This window comes from Eumetopias jubatus, unplaced genomic scaffold (genome assembly GCF_037043125.1).
Source record: "Eumetopias jubatus isolate StellerSeaLion01/CBP00866 unplaced genomic scaffold, mEumJub1_p1.0 scaffold_15, whole genome shotgun sequence".
In the NCBI taxonomy this organism is placed as follows: Eukaryota; Metazoa; Chordata; class Mammalia; order Carnivora; family Otariidae; genus Eumetopias; species Eumetopias jubatus.
In genome coordinates, this window is record NW_028274821.1 from 986,653 (window position 1) to 1,003,881 (window position 17,229).

At 58.3% G+C, this 17,229-nt stretch overlaps 2 protein-coding genes across 2 annotated transcripts in view; both read left to right on the forward strand.

Annotated features, from left to right (window-relative positions):
* Positions 1 to 17,229, forward strand: part of PTPDC1 (protein tyrosine phosphatase domain containing 1) — a gene marked incomplete in the record, with an annotated part of 669,594 nt that overhangs the window by 42,685 nt on the left and 609,680 nt on the right.
* The window catches only part of WNK2 (WNK lysine deficient protein kinase 2), a 130,067-nt gene that overhangs the window by 24,450 nt on the left and 88,388 nt on the right, over positions 1 to 17,229 (forward strand). The window contains exons 2-5 of the mRNA XM_088019204.1: positions 10,015 to 10,187; positions 10,372 to 10,592; positions 13,936 to 14,093; positions 16,297 to 16,385. Of these exons, the coding sequence (XP_087875330.1) occupies positions 10,015 to 10,187; positions 10,372 to 10,592; positions 13,936 to 14,093; positions 16,297 to 16,385 (641 nt within the window). The remainder of the gene's footprint in view (positions 1 to 10,014; positions 10,188 to 10,371; positions 10,593 to 13,935; positions 14,094 to 16,296; positions 16,386 to 17,229) is intronic.

Sequence of the window (17,229 nt, forward strand, 5' to 3'; positions counted from 1 at the left end):
GGCAGGTTGGAATTTGCGTTTGGGAAGTTTGTCATGCATTTTCTTGTAAGTTTTACTGGTTCCACCAGAGATGATGACCCATATCCTTGACCTCTCCCACATCCTGGGCATGTAAGGGTCTTAGAACCCTAAACTCAGTCTACCCACCCCTGCCTCCTGCCTGCCTTTTGCAACGTTGCTTCTAAGATTTTCTTTATGTGTTCGGTTTTTATTTTTATTTTGCTGTATTGTAGCTATTGTGGTTTGTTTTTTGTATTTAATCTGCTCTGGTTTATAGCACTTCTTGAATCTATGTCTGGATGTCTTCAATTTTGGAAAACTTTGGAGTGTTATTTTATGTATATTGCTTTTGTCTCATCTTTATGCCCTCTTCTTCCAGAATCCTCTTTACCCATAGGTTGGACCTTTTCACTGTGTTCTATGAGCTTTGTGTCCTCTTTCCTGTATTTTCCACATGTTTGTGCTTCCATGTTCCAGTCTGCGTATGTTCTGTGGTCTTCCAGTTTGCTGATCCCATCTTCAGCTGTGTCTTATTTGTTGCTAAGCCCATATATTGAGTTCCCTATTTCATTTCTTAGTTCTAGATTCCATTTGGTTCTTACTTCATAGGTTTTAGTTCTGGTGAACCTTGGTTATCTATTTTCCCTCTTTACAGGATTTTTATTTTTTAATATGGTTTTAAATTTGTCATCATTCCAGTTAACATACAGTGTTGTATCAATTTCAGGTGTACAATATAGTGATTCATCACCTCCATACAACATGTACTCATTCCATCAAGTGCCCTCCTTCACCCCCATCACCTGTTTCCCCCATCCCTCCCCCACCTCCCCTCTGGTACCAGCAGTATGTTCTCTATAGTCAAGAGTCCATTTCTTTTTTTTTTTTTTTTTAAGTTTTATTTATTTGAGAGAGCGAGAATGAGAGAAAGAGTACATGAGAGGGGGGAGGGTTAGAGGGAGAAGCAGGCTCCTCGCTAAGCAGGGAGCCCGATGCGGGACTCGATCCCGGGACTCCGGGATCATGACCTGAGCTGAAGGCTGTCATTTAACCAACTGAGCCACCCAGGCGCCCCAAGAGTCCATTTCTTGATTTCTCTCTCTCTCTCTCTCTGGGTTATCTGTCTTCATGACTGCACTAATCACAGTAATGTTAATGTCTGTCTGCTACCTACAATATTTGGATCCTTTGGGGGGTTTGTTGCTTTCGTTTTTTTTATAAAGCTTACGGAAATATTTGAAATTGTGAGTGATTTTGTTTTCCTCTTGAGAAGATTTACTTTTGTTCCTAGCAGTTACTGTGATAAGGGCAGGTTGTGTTAATCCTGTCTGGAACTGAGCACAGCCTTTGTGAGCCCTGCTCTGTTCTGTGTTATCCATTCTCCTAGCATTTAGGTCTCTGGAGAAAGTAGACTGAAAGCTGGGGTGTTGCCTATCAGACTGCAGATGCTCTGCCCAGTGGCTCAGCTCCTAGCCTGCCACCTGGTGCGGATACTTGAAGGCCGTGCTGTCCTGTAGGAATGGAATGTGAGCTACGTGTGTGAAGCCTGCATTAATGGCCACATTGAATGTGTAGAAAGAACAGGTGGAATTCATCTTAATATTTTTCTTTGGTTCCGTACGTCTAAAGTATTGTTTAACATGTAAAGTATAAGATTATTAATGAGGCTTAAACGATTTTAGAAAAATGACTGTGTCTTAGAAAGCTGGTGTATAGGTATCTTAGAGTTAGGTGACCTCTCTGTTTGGAAGAGTCGCTCGCCAAGAACTCCCAGGCACATGTAGCTTATGGCTGTTGTCCTGGGCTGAATGTGGGGGCTCTTGTCTCTCCTTTGGAGTCACACCCAGGGCTGGTGGCTCATTTCAGGTGTGTGTGCAGTGAGCACCTACTGTCTTGTCTTGATTGTGGCCCTAAGGCTCTTGCTGCCAACTTGGGAAGAACCGAGGAGTCTGTTCATAGTCTTGGGGCAGATGTGAGCTGTGGGGCCTTTCCTCACCTCGGACTTCCCTCAGCCTCTGTGGATCACACGCACTGGGTCTGTCTGGCAGGGTGCCCCCCACCCCCTGCCCCGGCCCCTGGCATAGCACCTGGCCTGGAGGGACACCCCCACCCCCTGCCCCAGCCGCTGGGCAGCACTGGCCTGGAGGGACAGCATAGATGTTCAGACCTGGGAGCACATTTGCTCAGCAGACTGGTCTGAGGCGATTGGTGGCCAAAGCCCCTGCATCCTGGCCTCTGGGGCCATCTTAGGTCTGTTGGAGGGATGGCTCAGGCTGGACAGAGCCTCTGGACAGGAGAAGAGGGACGTCCTATGGCCAGTTCTTTCCAGGGGAAGGCTTTAGAGGGTGTGGCCAGAGGCTGCTTTCTTCACTGGGAGGTGTCAGCCCCCCCAATGCCTGAGTAGCCAGAGCTGCGGTTCTGGGGCTTCTTTGGGTTGGAGGTATGCAGGAGATAGGGGTCTGCTTTCTGGGGAGAGTCCACAGCATTCATCAGGTTGTCGCAAGGACCTTAATGCGTCACTGCTACCCTCATGTCCCCCAGCCGTAGGACCCTGTGCAGGGGGAGGGACAGCCATGAGGCAAAAGAGGGGTCACTCCGGACGGGCTCTGCCCCAGCTGGCCCTGAGGCGGGGTGGAGTCGAGTGTCCTGCCCCCTCCCCCCATCCCTGCATGTCCTTGGTGGAGGTGTTCATCTCGGCCGACTGTGACCATGGTGTGTCCACATCTGTCTTGAGGTGTCCCTGCGGGGAAGCGGCCGGGGGTGGGGCTGGCCCTTCCTAGAAACCAGACGTGCTGTGTGGTCAGTGCAGGGCCCGGCTGCTGCTGGGCCTCGGGTCGCCTCTGCCCAGGGCTGGTGCTCCCCGTCGGGCAGGAGCCCGGGAAGGCGTGGCTGGCAGGTTTCTCTGGCTGCTGTGCATACCGTGATGGCCGCCTCTCTGGCCCAGGGTCCCAGGGTGAGGGCAGATGTTCCCCTGGGAAAGCAAAGCCCCTCTTGGCAGCTGCAGTCCACTGACCCGGCCTCGCCATCTCCTTCATCCCACTGCCCTGCTGGCCGCATCCCCTGTTCTCCCTTGTCCACCTGCTTCCAGGAGAGCGTGGACCCCAGGAGATCTCTGTCCTGCCCTGCTGGATGGGGGGGACAGGGTGCCGCAGGGCCGCAGCGAGGTGTCAAGACCCCGTGGCCGGCCAGGAAGGGCCAGCTGGACCGCGGAGGGCTGACTGACTGCTCAGGCTCCAGAGGAAGTGCATCTTGGCCGCATCCGTCTGCTGGGGCCCGGGACTGTCTGTGGTCTGACCGGCCTGAGGGCCTGGGAGAGGTTTGGCTGGGTAGAGGGCCGGGGGTGGGCACCACGGGCAGGCCCTGGGCATGCTGTTCCCCATGGACACTGGTGCCTGAGCAGGCCTTGCCTCCCCTCACCCCCTGCTCCCCCGCTGTCTGTGCTCTGTGAGGAGGGTGCTGGGGGTCCCCAGCCTGCTCATGACCCAGAGGCCTTTGCCCCAGGGGTGCCCAGCACAGGGCGCCCATTCCTGGAACTGACCCACTCGCTCTCACCAGGGACAGGGGCTGCCTGCCTGATGGTGGGCGGGGGTGGCACCGTCAGGGCTGGTCCAGCCCAGGGTGGAAAGTGACATTAGGCCCTGGTGAGGATCCAGGGGTGGGGCCACCGTGGACGGGGTGACACAGCCCACGGTGTGTCTGTGGAATGGGTGGAGGCTCTCGTGGGGCTGCCAGCTGGCCCGGCAGGACTGCCCTGTGACTGGCTCCCCTCCCCCTCTGTGGCCAACCTGAGCCTGATACCAGCCTGGCCTCGACCTAGCCACAATCAGGGTTTCCCCTGGCTGATGGCTGGTGACGGGACAGGGCTCCCCCGGCTCGTAGGAAGTGTGTTCATTCACCCTGCTGTCTGTCGTGCGGTTAGCTGGGCACCGGGGTCCTGTAGGGTAACTCAGTCCAGAAGCAGGACGCGTGGCCCTCAGAGCCTGAGACCACGGGAAACGGAGAACCTGAAATTCCGGGCTGCACCATTATAGGGAGGCGACGTGTGGTCGGTCATCAGGAAGACTTTCCAGAAAGCTGTGGCACCTCAGGTCTGCGGGGGTGAAGCATGAACCCGCGCTGCGGCTAGAGGTGCTTCTCTCCACGTATTTGCAAAAGAGCCGCGGAGCTGTTTCAAAATGTTCACAAAATGCTGGCAGGGACAGCCTTTATGCTACCTGAGCTTGTGGGGATGGTTTGGATCCCTGCCGCACTGAGGGCTCCCCGTTTTACTCAGCCCTGCGGGAGTAGGGGGGGCGCCTGGCCGGCTGGGACACACCCTCCTCGGGGTCCGGGACAGAGATGACCCTGCGCGGGGGCCCCTCCCGCTGCGTCTGGGCGTCCTCCCACGGGTGGTGGCCGCAGGAGAGGCCTCATGTTAATGGTGGTGCCTTCATTGTACCGGGAAGTGGGAGAAACCTACAGACTTCATTGTTTAAGGTGAGGTCGAGGAGGGCACTTGTGTTTAGAAAAGCGAGTTTATTTTTAAAACCTCCGCCAACAGGAGCGGGAGCAGGTCACAACGGGAAGAGTGTACGTGGTGGGGGGAGCTCAGCCCCAGAAGGGTCAGGATGGCCCCCCGAGCTGTCAGTCTCTGCTCCCCTTGGGGCAGGGCCCAGGGCCTGCTGTGATCCCGGCGGGTCCTGGTGGCCTCTGGCCTTGTGCTGACCGAAACTGCAGTGGCTGCCTTCTCCCCAGACCACAGGAGTTTTCCCCTGGCCCCTGGGGGTGTTGGCCAACGCCGCCCATCTGTCCCTTCACCCTAGTTTTCAGACGGTGTGACTGTGTGTTTGTACACCCCCCCCCAGTCCTTCCTGCATACCCAGAGCCTCAGTGACTATCTGGTGACCGAGTGAGGCAGATGCCCGTGCTCTCTCCATGCGGTCACCACCCCAGGGACGTCCCAGACCCCGCACCACCTCCGCGCTTTGGCTGAAGAACGCAGCAGCCCGGGGAGCCTGCAGCACGGTCCCCAGGCCTGGGAGGGGCCCTCGCACGGCGGCGGGGGGGGGGGGGGTGGCTAGGGATTACAGAGACCCTCATCTTTTTTTTTTTTTTTAAACTTTTTATTTATTTATTTATTCATGAGAGACAGAGAGAGAGAGGCAGAGGGAGAAGCAGGCTCCCAAGGGGCAGGGAGCCCGATGCGGGATTCGATCCCAGGACCCTGGGATCATGACCTGAGCCGAAGGCAGACGCTTAACCATCTGAGCCACCCAGGCGCCCAACAGAGACCCTCATCTTGCGTGAGCCGTCCCTGGAGCCCCCATCCTGGGCCGATTCCCTGACTTGGGACAGTTCTCAACAGAGATCCTCAGGCTTTCTTTTGATTTACGATCAGACAGGCTGGAGAGAGGGCGCGTGCCAGCTCGTCACCCCAGGAGTCCGGCTTTGCTGAGTCTGGGCACTGTCCTTCTAGCTGCTCACGCCCCTCTCTGTGCTCTGTGTGTGGACCCCGCCTTCGCCTACCTGGGCTTGGGGGGCCGGGCAGCTCTGCTCCTCACGGGGTTGGTTGGGCTTTGCCTGGCTGAGTAGAGGGCTGCAGAAGCCCCAGAGGCAGCCGGGGGGCCCCCTGGGTCAAAGGACTTCACCTGTCGCCTCTGTTTGGGCAGAGCTGCTGGACCGCGGGGTTGTGTGGGAGAGGCTCGTCGGACCCAGGGCTGTGACCACTGGGCTGCGTGCCCCTGCTCGGCGGGTGCTGCCCCTGACCAGCTAGGCCCTTTTCCTATAGGAGATGAGACAGCATTACCCCAGAAGGCTTTTATCCTCTATCTGATTGGCTCCCACTATCTTTGGGGCACCTGGTGGGTGGGACCTCTCCTCTGTGTCTGGTGGGGTGACCTGCCCAGCCAGACCCCACCCCATGCAGGAACAGCCTGACCCTGGCAGGACTGGGGCTATTCCCTCCTGCCCTGGCTCATGACCTCGAGGCGTCCCAGCGCATCAGTTTGGACTTCATCCCAGAGTGGTACTCCCGCTGTGGCGTTGCTGAACTGATGGGGCTGACCAGCCATCAGCACACAGTGACCAGGACCGGGGCCAGCTCTGTGAGGGGCACTAGGCAGCGCTCTGAGGACACGCCAGCTGACCTTTTAAATTATCAAGCAATGTGTCATGTAGTTAAAAATAGCCAGGTGGCGTAGAGTATAAATGAGGTCTGCCGCCTCCCGCCTCCCACGTCCAGGCCCAGCCCAACCCGAGAGGCACCATCCTGGAAGTCTGACCACGTTCCTGCTGAGTCTTGGACGCATCCCCTTTGGCATCTGCAGGGCCCCCTCCTCTCCCTCTGGGGGCTTGGGGCTTGTTAGGACGTTTATGACACACACTTCTCTCTGAAAGTCCATGAAGTCTCTCTCTTCTGCTGAGTGATGCCGAAATGCAGCATGGAAAGCATTCTGCGTTTCCTCCAGATGGTGGTTGGTTGGAAGGGAGTCTGTGATGCTCGATGCAGAAGCCTGTGGGGGTGGGGAGCACCCCGGCGCCCGGCCCTCCTCCCCCACATGGCTAGGCCTGGTGGCCAGCTTTGCCGCACCCCCTTCCGCTGGGTTGTGTTGGGATTTGTGGGCACGCTTGCAGTGATGCCTGGACCAGGGGTGCCAGAAGGAAGCTTTGGTTGTCCCGTGGGAGAGAATATGTCGCGGGCTACATGGTTTGATGTCCGTTTGGCTGGGTGCTCCTTAGGTGGGACTTGCCCTCTGTCCCCGGGCGTCTGCATTTCGCTGGGAGGGCCTGGCCTGGCTGCCACACACCCTCACTGGAGCGGAGCGGAGAGGCTCACCGTCGGCTCACTGTCCAGCTCGGGAGATGCTGTTCTGCTGTCTCCTCCTCCCTGGTGCCGGCTTCCCGCTGTTGCTGCTTTGTTCACATCTCTTCTGTTCCTCTGAGTCGGTTATTGGATGTTTTCACTTTAATTTTTGATAATTAAAAAACTGAGCTATTACTTACACGTGAGATTCAGATCCTAAGTGTCCGAGTGGATGAGCTGTGCACACTTGTGTGACCCGCATCCTCTGTGAGGACGTACAGGTTCTCGCTGCCCACCGCCCCTGCCACTGCTCCCAGCTCCTGCATCCGCCTGCCCCCGCCCAGTCCAGCCCCAGAGGTGAGCCTCCTCGGCCTCAGCCGCGTGTCAGCTCTGCTTTTCCAGGAGTTTGGTGCCGTTCTTAATGTAGGAAAGATGTTATTAGGGTTTGAAGCCAATGGCCAAGAAAGAATACTTGAGACATCTTTGGTGCAAAAAGGTGGTTTTATTAAAGCACAGGGGACACAGGACCCGGGGCGGGGGGGGGGGGGGGCAGAAAGAACTGCACTGGGGTCAGGAGGAGTGGCCCATTACGTACTTTCAAGTTGGGAGGGGGTTAGGATAGGGTAAGTCTCTAAGGAATTTTGGAAGTGAGGTTTCCAGGACCTTGAGGGGGCTAGCTATTGTTGGGAAAAGGTCATTTATAACCATCTAATAACACCTGAGTCATGAGACTCTTCAGATGTATATCAGTGGGCCGTATGCTTGGGGCATGATTGCCAACAGGTATCTTGGGGAAGGAAGGAAGTTTCCAAAGGAATTTTTATACATTAAAGTAGACTTACAGGGTCCTGGGGGGGGGGTGTGGCTCAGGCTAGGATTGCCTTTTGCCCTTAGCAAAGTATTAATATTGAGGCAGTTGAGTCCCTAGAGGAAGGTCACTCTGCCTGTTTCAAGGACTTGTCAATGGGCTGTAGGGAGTAAGGAAATTTAATAATTTCTCTTTTGCCTTTGTTCTCACATCATTCTGAGTGGAGCTGCTCTGAACCCGTGTGCTGTCTTGCATGGGTACGGAGGGCAGAGGCTGGGCCTGGAGCAGGTGTGGACCCCGCTGGTGCCCCTTTGCATGTCCAGCAGCCATGTGTTCGGAGCCCTGGCTGCTCCCGGCCACCCAATGGTTGGAACCAGCCTCCTTTTACTTTGACCTGCTGCTGGGCATCAGGTGGCATCTCCAGGCTGGAATTGGCATTTTCTTAGTGACTCAGGATGGCGAGCACCTTGTCACGTGCTTGTTGGCCGTTTCTCCATCTTAACCTGTTCACGCCTTTTTTTTATTATGGAATTGTAGTTCTGATTACTGTTTCTCCAGTCTGTGGCTTGACTTTTTTTTTTTTTAAAGATTTTATTTATCCATTTGACAGAGAGAGTCACAGTGAGAGAGGGAACACAAGCAGGGGGAGTGGGAGAGGGAGAAGCAGGCTTCCCGCCGAGCAGGGAGCTCGATGCGGGGCTCGATCCCAGGACCCTGGGATCATGACCTGAGCCGAAGGCAGACGCTTAACGACTGAGCCACCCAGGCGCCCCTGTGGCTTGACTTTTCTTAAATAAGCCATAATTTTTGCTGAGCATGTTTCCATGTCGGTGTCTGGATCAAATGTTGATGTTTTTGTACCTTAATGTTTCACTCAGTTACAGAATATCTTGTTTTAAAACTGGAGCCTTAATTTGCAAGAACACTTTTTTTTTTTTAAAGATTTTATTTATTTGACAGAGAGAGACACAGCCAGAGAGGAAACACAAGCAGGGGGAGTGGGAGAGGGAGAAGCAGGCTTCCCGCTGAGCAGGGAGCCCGAAGCGGGGCTCGATCCCAGGACCCTGGGATCATGACCTGAGCCGAAGGCAGACGCTTAACGACTGAGCCACCCAGGGGCCCCCCAAGAGCACTTTCTTGATTGTTCCTCTTTTTTAAAAAAAGATTTTGTTTGTTTATTTAGAGCACAAACGGGGGGAGGGGCAGGGGAGAGAATCTCCAGCAGACTCCCCACCAAGCGCAGAGCCTGACATTCTCACAACCCTGAGATCATGACCTGAGCCGAAATCAAGAGTCGGACGCTCAGCCGACTGAACCACCCAGGTACCCCTTGATTGTTCCTTTTTAAGTAGTCTTGCTCTTACTTAATGTGTGTCAGCCTCCTCGATTCCCGTGAGCCCATGAACTAGATTTTTTGAAGTTGCCTCTGTCCCTGAATTCTGTGTTTTTCTGGGGTCAGCCGTGCGACGGTTTTCCTGGTATCTCCTTGCTCTGCCAGGCCCCACTCGCGCAGCAAGAGGCTGATGAGGGTTTGTGGGGGCAGGGCTGGTGGGAGGCGCAGGTGTGGGGAGACGGCCACCCTGGGTCCTGCAGAGGTGCGGCTCCCTGTGGGACGAGGCTGGAAACGACAGAGCTCTGGGGTGGTTCTGAGTGCTCTGTGTTGAGAGCCAACTGGAGGGTGTCTGGGAGGGCCACGCAGGCTGCAGGTGCGGCCCAACCGGTAAGGCTGGGTGGTGGCAGGTGGGAGCAGGGCGTGCAGGGAGGGCGCTGAGGGGGGGGTTCAAGTATGGGGAGGGTGTTGGTGGTCTTCCTTGTGGAGTGTGGCTGGAGACTCGTGTGGGCGGCCCCCCACAGGGACTCTCAGCACCCAGATGGTGGTGGTGCCATGTCCTGTGTGAACTTCTGGTTGGGGTCAGCTGCAGACCCAGGAGGCATGTCTGCCGTGCTCTCCAGCACCGCAGGGCCCGGCGGGGACCCTGCTCTCCCGTCGGGTTCCCTGGTTTTCTGGTTCCCATCTGCTCTGGTCGTGAACGTGTCCTCGGAGTTGCGTGTAAACTGGAATTGAACCAATGTCTTTCTTGTTGATAGCACTCAAAGCGGGTGTTGAGGACGTGAGGCCTTGGAGGTGTTTTTTCGGGGAGAGTGTGTGAGTGCTGCCGTGTGGGTTTTCAGCTGTCTCTGGCTCCCAGAGATCTTTCTGCTGAGGTCCCGGTGCAGGGGCTCATCCAGGGCCATGGGGCTGTGGGGTCGGGTGTGGGAGGACACCACAGAGGGACTGGGCCGAACCCCTTGCGGCCCCGGACGCCCGGTCCTCTCCCTCTGCTGTGTCCTTACACATGGAGCCGCAGGGGTGGCCGGTGGGTTCCCGCCTGGGCTCCCTGGCTCCGTGGAGGGCGTCTGCCCCTCAGCCTGTGTCTTTCTCCAGGACCGGAAGCTCACCAAGCTGGAGAGGCAGCGGTTCAAGGAGGAGGCCGAGATGCTCAAGGGCCTGCAGCACCCCAACATTGTGCGGTTCTATGACTTCTGGGAGTCCAGCGCCAGGGGCAAGAGGTGCATCGTGCTGGTGACCGAGCTGATGACCTCGGGGACACTGAAGACGTGAGCACGCCCCCGCCTGCTGGCTGGACCCTGGGGCGGGCCGGGTCCAGGCGCAGGGGTCGCGGAGGCAGGGACGCCGGGCCTCCCGTGTGCCAGGGCCTGTCTCAGGAGTGTCTCTATCTGGGTGGTGACTCCACGGCCCCCCGGTAGCGGGAGCCACTGGTGAGCCGCGCCCCACCCGCAGGTACCTGAAGCGGTTCAAGGTGATGAAGCCCAAGGTGCTCCGCAGCTGGTGCCGGCAGATCCTGAAGGGGTTGCTCTTCCTGCACACCAGGACGCCCCCCATCATCCACCGGGACCTCAAGTGCGACAACATCTTCATCACAGGGCCCACCGGCTCCGTGAAGATCGGCGACTTGGGCCTGGCCACTCTCAAGAGAGCGTCCTTTGCCAAGAGTGTGATCGGTAAGCCCTTGCCCCGGGGCCCCGCCTGGGGGTCCCTTGCTGTGTGGGTCGGGGGGTGAGGCTGCTGGGGCCCGCGGGTGGTGGACACTCAGCGGGAAGGAGGCCTTGATGACAGAGGGACTCGGGGTTTGTGGCCAGTGAGTCTGGAGCAGGCAGAGAGGCGGGTGCTCCAGGCCCTGAGGCCCACCGCAGGGAGTCCCTGGGGGCTGTGAGGCCCAGAGCCAGCATGGGGATTTGGTGTGGGTGCCGGTTTGCTAACCTTGTCTTCCTGTGTTTCTTGTCCTCTTCCGAGAGGGCCCCGTGGCCTTTCTGGGTGAGGCCCCCGTCCTCAACTCCACGCAGGAACTGGGGCTGCACTGGGGTCCCAGCACATGGCAGGCGCTGGGCAGGGCCTCTCCGGGGCTTTGCAGAGAGAGCGCTTGCAAGGGCTTTGGGGCGGCTGTTGATGGGGTTCGAGACGTCTGGGGAGTGCCAGCCTGCTGCAGGGCCAGCCCGCTCTAAGGTGTAACTCCAGAAATCCTGATCGGATCAGCGGGGGTTGGGTGAGACCTGGAGAGGCTCCCGTGCCCATTGAAGCCCTGTGTGGGGACACAAGCAGGACGAGAGGGTGATGTCAGGGTTTTGCAAGCCCATGGTTTTGATGCACATTTGGGGACAGAACTTGTGGCAGATGAAACCGCTGGGAATCTGGAAACTTCTCTGGCGGGGTTAGTGGGTTTGGAATGTGACATCTGGGGCAGGGTGGCTGTCAGGGCTGCCCTGTGGACAGGGGCCTCTGGTAGCTCTGGGGAGTTGAGTGGTGGGGCGGTGGCCGACGTAGGCCTCGGTTTCTCTCTCCGTGAAATGGGCAGGGGCCTGGCTGGAGGGAGCACATCTCTGATCACCTGGCAATTTCCGAGCAGGATTCATAGGTCTGACCTTGGGGTGGGGTACCTGCTGAAGCTCCCTGGGCTTTCTCTGGCTGGTGGCTCTGTCCCTCTTGGACGTGGGGTGTCAGGGTACTGGACACAGGCTGGGTGGTCTGATGGAGTGATGTGAAGGCTGGGCGTTTCCAGCAGGTGCATCAGCCTCAAGCCCAGCACAGGGGGCCCAGGTCTGTGGGGTCCCTGGTCACTTCAGCTTTTGCTCAGCTGGGGGAAGCTCCAAACTCATGGAGAATGAGAGGCGATTAACACATTTTCCTGGGCCCTGGGCAGCAAAGGGCCAGCAGCTGGGTGGGGGACCTTCGGTCAGGTGGGGGGAGGGTCCCCCAAGCCTGTGAGTCAGGCTCCCTGCTCTGTGCTGTGTCCAGGGTACCTTCAGGGACAGTTGATGCTGAGGATCCACTTCTGGGCAAAGCTGTTGGGGGTTTGTGCCTGTGTTTGGGTTTGTACTTCAGATGCGGCCCATGTTGGATGTTGGACGTTGGGTGGCGGTGTCTGAGGACCTCTCCACCTGCTTTGGGGGAGCCCTGTGGCACCAGGCCTGGGGTCTCTGTGTCGGCTGATGGGAAGGAGGGGGATGGATTGGGTGAGAAGGTGTCCTCATCATAAGCCCTGTGGCCACAGCCCCTTGATGCCGTGTGCACACACAGCTGGGGGTCATAGGCCCTTGTGGGGTTCGTCCCCGAGAGCCACCTGCCTCTGATGGTGTCCCCACGCTCTCCCTGTGTCTGCGTTGGCCAGGTCCTCAGCTGGTGCCGCCTGCAGGCGTTCACAGCCATGGTGGCCGGGACACCTGCAATGTGGGGCCGGGGGGCCAGGGAGGTGCCCCGGGCACACACGTGTGTGGGTGTGTGAGCACACACATGTTCTTTTTAACACTCAGATTTAAGTGGATGCAGAGTGAGTAAAGAGAAAAAAGTTTTGTGTCCGTGGCCCAAGTGCATGTGGGCATCCCCAGCCCCACTCGGAGCTGGCCCCCACCCCTGCACCCCCACCTCCTGTGCCCCATCCCCGAAAGGCAGGCTCTGGGGGGCTTTGGAGCAGCTCAGCCGGCCTCCCTCCTCCCCTGTGGATGCCCACAGCCAAGTGCAAATCATTGCCAGCAGTCATGTGGTTCAGAACCCCAAAAAGATGGAGATATTCCCAGTGCAAGGTCCCTCAGACTCCTGCTCTCTCCTCCACCCTGTTCCTGTTATTTCTGATTTGGAATCTCCTGGAATTTTTTTTTTTTTTTAAGATTTTATTTGAGAGAGAGCGAACATGAGCCGGGGGCAAAGGCAGAGGGAGAAGCAGGCTTCCCTCTGAGCAGGGAGCCCGACGCGGGGCTCAGTCCGAGGACTCTGGGATCATGACCTGAGCCGAAGGCAGATGCTCAACGTACTGAGCCCCCCCAAGGCGCCCCCAGAATCTCCTAGAATTTTTTATACACACATGTAGACCTGAAGATAGGTTCTCGATTTTGCCATTTCTTACCCAAAATGTTTACTTTTTTCGTTAAACGTATAATAGCGGTTACATTGAAACTGTGGGTGCATGAGAACAAGTTGAAATGTCCTGTCACCTCTCTGCATCCCAGAGCCATGAAAACATTTGAACACATGCTTTTGAACACAGCCGGTGCTGTTCTGCATCTACTTTTTAAAGAAACGGGAAAGGGTTGAGGTGGAGGAAGCAGAGAAGGTGGAGACGTTCCCGATGTTTCCCTCTGCTTTGTGTCGGGCTGGACAGGCACTCGGTTGGACCTGTTTTAATAGGAGGATTTTGTGATTTTTAAAGCAGAAGGTTGTTACGGAAAAATAAAAATCCCCAGACCAGTGTAACTAAAGGAAAAATCAGCAGGAACCCCACCTCCCTGACGTGTCCTCCTGGGTCTGTGCTTGCTGTTTGTGGAGAGGTCATTGTGCACGAACAGCCGAATACTTTGTTTTACTCCATGTGTTAAACTCCGAGGAGGCGTCATTTTGGAACCGCCTGTGCCGGGAACACCTTGCAGGCACCTCGCCGGCACCTTCAGCAGAGATGCTCCTTTCTGTGCTGCCTGACACACTGCCATGTGGTGTCTGTCTGGGGACATCTGGGGCCTTTGTGGGATTTTGCGATTTAGGTTGCTCTTTGGGGACTGTGAGTGTCTGTCTGCCGCGGGCGGTTGGGCCTGTGGCCTGGAGGGGTATGCTTCTCGGTGTGTGGCGCCTCCCGTGTTCGGGGCACAGAGTGTGCCCTGGCTCTGGAGTAGCAGGCTTGGAGCTGTGGGGGCTCCTAGTGCCGTGAGCTGATGTGACCTAGAATCGGGAGGGTCCGGGGGGCGTTTTCGGGAACTGTCTGCAGAGCAGTCCTGTTAGAACTGCAGGTTCCGGGCCTGATGGGGAGGGGCTCCCCAGCCCAGTGACTGCTGACCCTGCTTCCGTTGCTCCCGGGCACAGGTACCCCTGAGTTCATGGCGCCTGAGATGTACGAGGAGCATTACGATGAGTCCGTGGACGTCTATGCCTTTGGGATGTGCATGCTGGAGATGGCTACCTCCGAGTACCCCTACTCCGAGTGCCAGAACGCGGCCCAGATCTACCGGAAGGTCACCTGTGTGAGTCCACTGGCCACCGTGAGGGGCCGTGCTTGCTGAAACGCTCACAGCACCGTGTGAGGAAGGGAAGGATGCTGTCACAGAGGGGAAACTGAGGCTGTCTCACTCAGCGGGGTGGCTGCTCAGGTCTCTGAGCTGGTGGTGGACAGGCGTGGCTGTAGTGGTAGTGTGGGTGCGGTGGGCCTCGTGCACAACTCGAGGCCTCTCCAGGAGGCGCCCGGCTGCCTCTCCCCAGAGCCCCTCCTCTGGGCCGCTGGCTTTCCCGTGTCCTGGTGTGTGCCCACGCAGTTGTCTGCTTTAATCAAGTGGCTTCAGCTCTGCAAGCCGATCACCCTGTCCTCCCTCCACGGCTGTCCTGCCAGGTGAGGCCGTAGATTTCTGGGCACCAGGCCCCACAACCCCTGAGTCCTAGCTGCCTCGCCTCAGCCTGGTGCCCCCCTCGCTTCTGCAGATGCATGAAGAGCGTGGATCTTGGCAGCCCGGGGCACCTTCCCTCGCCCCACCCTCCACTCTGCACTCCCCCACAGGTCTTAGCTCATTTCTCTCCTTCAGTCTTAATTCAGTTATTTGAGCCCCTCCTGTGTGCTGCTGAGGGGGGAAGGCAGGGTTTTTGGTTGGTGCTTGTCAGAGACAGAGGGAGGCGTGCAGTTCCCCGCTAATGCAGGAGAGGGTGGGCTTGTTGGCTGTGGGCAGTGGCCCTCCATGGGGCAGGGGTCCCCTGAGGCTAGGGCCTCACTCCCAGGCCTTGGAGGGGTGCGGGCGAGAAGCACGCCAGCCCTACTTCTTGGGTGCCCACGTGGACGGGGCTGTGGTCCGTCCACTGGGCTGGGGAGACAGGACTGATTCCCACTGGGGTGTTCCTCAGCCACCCTGGATCCCTCGTTGAGGCCCCAGGAAGCAGGGCTCCTGTGTGGACCCATGTCAGCGTGGGCAAAGCAAGGTCAGGACCCACCCTTGCTCCCCGAGGAAACCGGCCGGGAGGGGTGTTCCCTGACGGCTGGTATGGTTTGCAGCAACGCCCTGTGGGCCCACCGGCCCCTCGCGGCACACACACCCACACTGGTCCAGTCCCGGCGTCCGCCCTGAGCCCCGGTCCTGCAAGGATTTGGTGTCCCCGCTTCCAGCACCCCGACTCCATGCTTCTGAGTCTGGGGACACGAGCCCCTTCAAAACAGTACCTGTTCCTTTTGCACGTTCTTCTCCTGTTCTGGGGGCCTCAGCCCTTCAGAGGTGTGTGTGGCCCACACTTAGCTGCCCTTAGAGTTTCTCAGGCTGCCTGCCTCCCGCTGGGACTCTGGCCCTTCCTCCTGTGTAATTAAACCTCTTTTTCTGTTGGCTTCAGTGGTATGGCCTGGGGTTCTCATCTCCGAGGGGAGCCCCTTGGCCCGTGCCTGGAGCCCAGTGTCCCAGAGTCTGTTGCTGCAGACTCTGCTGCGCGCGTACAACACGACCCCCACTGGTAATGGGCCTGGGGCACAGCACCCTGCCTGGCGGCAGGAGCCCCTGGGGGTCCTACACTCCTGGGTCCACCTCTGGGCTGGAGACTGCCCTGGACTCCCGCTCATGTTCTCTACGTTAGAACAGCCAAGATGAGACTTTGAAGGCAGAGTCTTGCTGAAGAACGGGATAGTTGAGGTCCTCCATGTGTTTAAAATGGTTAAGAATCCGTTGTCCCTCCCCCAAGCCCCTGCCCCTGCTTCTCCCGAGTCCCCACTGTCTGCAGGGCTGTACCCCGGGGTTCTGCTCCCCTGTGTCATGGCCATCACTGGCCAAGCTGCGGCCAGCCCTGCCGGCACCCACTGGGTCTGTGGTCAGTGTGGATGCTCCCGAAACCACCCGGCTGTGAGACACCATGGCACAGACGCTTACAAAACCCTGGAGCCAGCAGGTCTTGGAAGGCAGCCCTGCCCATGGCCACAGTGGGGCAGAGTGTCTGGTGGCCTCGGCCAGCACCAGGCTCGGCACCCTCGCAGGAGGGTGTGGTGAGGAAGGTGGTCGCCCTGGCCACCTGCCGCGTCTGTGCTGGGTGTGGGGGTTAGGGTTGGCGGGGGGACCCCACTGCTCCCGAAAGCCCCTCCGCGCTCGGCATGAGCCGCGTCCCCAGCCATCTTGTGCCCCTCCTGCCTTCCCCCTGCCTGGCTAGTGCAGCTGAGCGGGAAACAGGTCCTGTCCTGACCCTGACTTTGCTCCTCTGGTCTCGCAGGGCATCAAGCCTGCCAGCTTTGAGAAAGTGCACGATCCCGAAATCAAGGAGATTATTGGGGAGTGCATCTGCAAAAACAAGGAGGAAAGGTGAGTCCGGTGGGGCGCTGGGTCTGGGTGTCGCTCACGCTGAGATCCCCGCACCTGCCCGTGCTCATGGCAGATGGGCTGCTTCAGGCCAGGGTCCCACCTCTGCTGCCCGGAGCACGCTCCCTGGTCTGGGGGCCGTCCCGGAGCTTCCCCGCTCTGCCAGGGGCTTCTCACCCACCCAGGCTGCAGCAGGGGCTCCCCCGTGCCCTCAGCCTGCCCCTCTTGTCGCCTCCAGACCGTGAGGCCCATGCACCCATGCTCAGCCCAAAGCCCCCAAGTCAGCCCTGGAGCTGCCCCTGCACCGGCCCCCACCTCGTCAGCTGGTCAGCCAGGAAGCCTCCCACCCCCTCTCGCCCGCCTCCCCCCTCCCCTCCTCCTGTCTCTTCCTCCTCCTCGCCTCCCCTCCTCCTGTCTCTTCCTCCTCCTCACCTCCCCTCCCCTCCTCCCTCCCCTCCTCCCTCCCCTCCCCTCCCCCTCCCTGTCCTTCCTCTTATTCCTCACTCCTTCACCCGCCCCCTCGCCCTCTCTCTCCCTTCCTCTCCTCCCACTTCATCTTCCCCTGCCCTTCCCTCATCTCATCCCCCGTCCCTCCCCTCCTCTCCCCCTACACCTCTTCCCTGCCCCGTCGTGCACCCCCCGTGCACCCAGCACAGGGCCATTCTGTCCCTGTCCTCACCCTTGATCCGTGTTCTTGTCCATGGCCGTCGCCTCTCAAGCCGGCGCCCCCTTCTGATCCTTGGGCTCTCTCCCCTGCCCCCTGTGGGTTACCGTGTTCTGTTCTTTCAGAGAAAAGAACTGAGGAATCGTGAGGTAGAACTCCCGTCAGAGAAGTATAGAAACAACC